Raw genomic sequence first — 2557 nt, 5'->3', positions numbered from 1 at the left:
CTTTGCCACCTGCAGCTGCCTTTGAGCAGTGCATATGAATGTGGATGAAGGGCTGGATTTGTTAGCTGGCCTTTTGGCCAGGCCAAGTATCAGCACTGCTAGGGTAAATTAACTTCTTTCCTTATACTTTTTTTTTCCCTTTTGCAGCCTGTGAATTTCCTGTCGAGGTCTCTCAACCTTTCCTCTTCGAGCAGGAAGAACGACAGTGGTTTGCTCAACAGAGCCTTTGTGCAAGTGCAGCCAGAGAAAATGTCTTACAGGAAAATGCCAAGCCATTTCAGACCACCAGCGCCGGTAAGCACTGCAGCTGCTTCTTTCTGAGTCAGGAGCCTGGCTGGGGGTAGTACAGCCCTTGTCCCTCTTCGGGAGGAGAAGTGAGGGGATGAAGCTCTGGACACTCCTGCATAGGCTTCCATGTGCTGTCAGGGCTGTCTCTGCACCCAGGTTTGGAGCTCACACTGTCATGCTACAGCTTCCTCCTTTCTCTTTGCAAACCTGCCTCTCTGCTGGGGATCAAAGCCTCGTGGCTGATCAGGGCTGTGGTCTGTGTGCTTGGTTCTGGATTTCCTCATGGGAATCCATATCCTGTCGCAATCCATCAGGGAGTTTAGAGGATTGACCCAGCAGTGAAGTAAACTTTCCAGTGAGCACCCCTTGAGTGGGCAATAGTAGGCTCATCTTCTTTGCTTCTCTGTGCATAGCAAGTCTGTGAAGTGCTGTATAAATGCCAAATGAAAAGGTATTTCCCATTTCAGATTTTTTTTCCCATCCCAGGGAGAGCCCAGGTACAGTGTTGTCTTTACTAAACACTGCAGCGAGGAGGGTTATGTCTGTCCCTGGATTAGAGCTGTCAGTTGTGAAAGCTCTTTCTCCTGACAAATAAGGACTCCTCAGCCAGAGTAATTCCTTCCCCTTCTCAAAATAAACCGTACTTAAACACTTCAATTCCTTCTCCTGTCCTAGGCAGGGTTGAATTGCTCTGCAAGCTAATAGATCCATATAAATAAAGCTTTGGGAGTGACTTGAAGGTGACAGTAAGGCAGCTTGTGTGGTGACAGAGTGCAGGGGTGCAGTGAAATCCCATTGCCCAAAAGACAGCAGAGCTGTCTGTGCTGTTGCTGGGCTCCCGGGATTTATTGTGCCAGACTGGTGTTGCTGGCAGTGGCAGTTCTCTATGAAGGAAGCTCACCTAGCCGTGGGCTGAACCTAAGTCCACCCCGAAGCCCTGCTGTTTTTCCAGCCCTAAAGCCATGCTGTGGCTTTGTGAGGCATTGGTACTGTAAGCAAACACGGGAGTGTGAGCTCTGGTTCTTTGCAGTGCATGTAAGCATGTTTTTTCAGTTCAAGGCATTGTGTATCTCTTGGCTGCGTTTGTCAGAGGATTCTCAGGGCTTTTCATGGAGCGCTGAAACACCTCATGGGTGCCCTTTCTGCACGCAGGGACTGAAGCACACCTGACTTTCAGCTCTTCCTGTGTGCTTTTTTGCTGAAACTACAGGCGCCAAATTGCTGTTGAGGATGGTCTTTGACTCATCTAGACCTGGGGCTGTGCAGCTCATGTAGGAACTGAACTGGGTGGGAATAAACCCCAAAGCTGTTCTTGAATTCCTTCCATCCTTCTGGACTTCAGCACATGGAGCCTTAGTGGGTTTGTGCTTTGAGGTTTTTGTCTCAAGCCAAGGAAGGGAAAGCCCTGAAAGGGCATGTGCATAGTTCCTGAAATTGAGTCCTCACCTGGGAAACTGCTGAACATGACCTCCCTTTGCTAGAAATGACATCTCAGCTGCGGTGAGTAACTGGCGGTGTGCAAGTTACTCCTGGTTGCAAGATGGGTGCACAGAAGTGAGAGGTTTTATTTCCCTTTGGTAGCAGGTAGCTGCTAGTTTATTTTTACAGTGTTTTAAAACAGATTGTCAACATTGTGTTTGTCCTCTCCCATAATTGTGTTGTACATGTGCTTTCTTTTCCCTCCATAGATGACCAGGGCTTGGAAAGCGGTGGCCTGTGGTGGAACCAGAGACCAACTCTTCATGCAGGAGAAAGCTCGACAGTTTTTGGGCATGTTGAAACAGTCTCACACATCAAGGACCTTAATCTTATCATGAAGGATTGTTCTGCTTTTTTTATTTTATTTTTAAAAACTTTTTTTTATAAGTGCAGGGAAGGGGGAACCATAGGAAAAAGTATCCTCTGCCAGGCCATAGTGTGTGGGGGTGGATTTTTTCCTTCCGTTCCCACGTAGATCTATATTCTAATAAATTGGGCTAACTGCTGGCTAATGTGTGGAATGCAAGTTTTGGGATCATTATAGAAAGGCAAACCCAGGAGGGTGGAGAGATAACAGCAAGACCTCTCTGGAAGACCTGGGTTCTGCAAAAGTAGAAGCACGCAGCCGTGTTCTACCTTGGAGTAGCATGTGCAGCTGGACTGGCCTCCCAGCTTGCGTGGATTTTATGCTGGCTGCTCTGGTACCTCGGGAACAGCTCTTGCAAAGGTTCCTGCACGTCACTGGGAGAAGTGCTTTGGGGTGACTGGTGTCCAGAGCTGGCGTCCTGCT

General features: G+C 48.3%; 1 protein-coding gene across 1 annotated transcript in view; it reads left to right on the top strand.

Moving 5' to 3' along the window:
* MYBL2 (v-myb avian myeloblastosis viral oncogene homolog-like 2) overlaps nucleotides 1–2279 on the top strand; it is a gene marked incomplete at its 5' end in the record, with an annotated part of 12997 nt that extends 10718 nt beyond the window's left edge. Inside the window, 2 exons of the mRNA XM_010080889.1 lie at nucleotides 148–294; nucleotides 1977–2279. Of these exons, the coding sequence (XP_010079191.1) occupies nucleotides 148–294; nucleotides 1977–2105 (276 nt within the window). The remainder of the gene's footprint in view (nucleotides 1–147; nucleotides 295–1976) is intronic.
* Between the last annotated feature and the right edge of the window lie 278 nt (nucleotides 2280–2557).

This window comes from Pterocles gutturalis, unplaced genomic scaffold, assembly GCF_000699245.1.
Source record: "Pterocles gutturalis isolate BGI_N339 unplaced genomic scaffold, ASM69924v1 scaffold47084, whole genome shotgun sequence".
In the NCBI taxonomy this organism is placed as follows: domain Eukaryota; kingdom Metazoa; phylum Chordata; class Aves; order Pterocliformes; family Pteroclidae; genus Pterocles; species Pterocles gutturalis.
The sequence above is the reverse complement of the archived record's forward strand: the minus strand, read 5'-3'. Positions and strand labels throughout refer to the sequence as shown.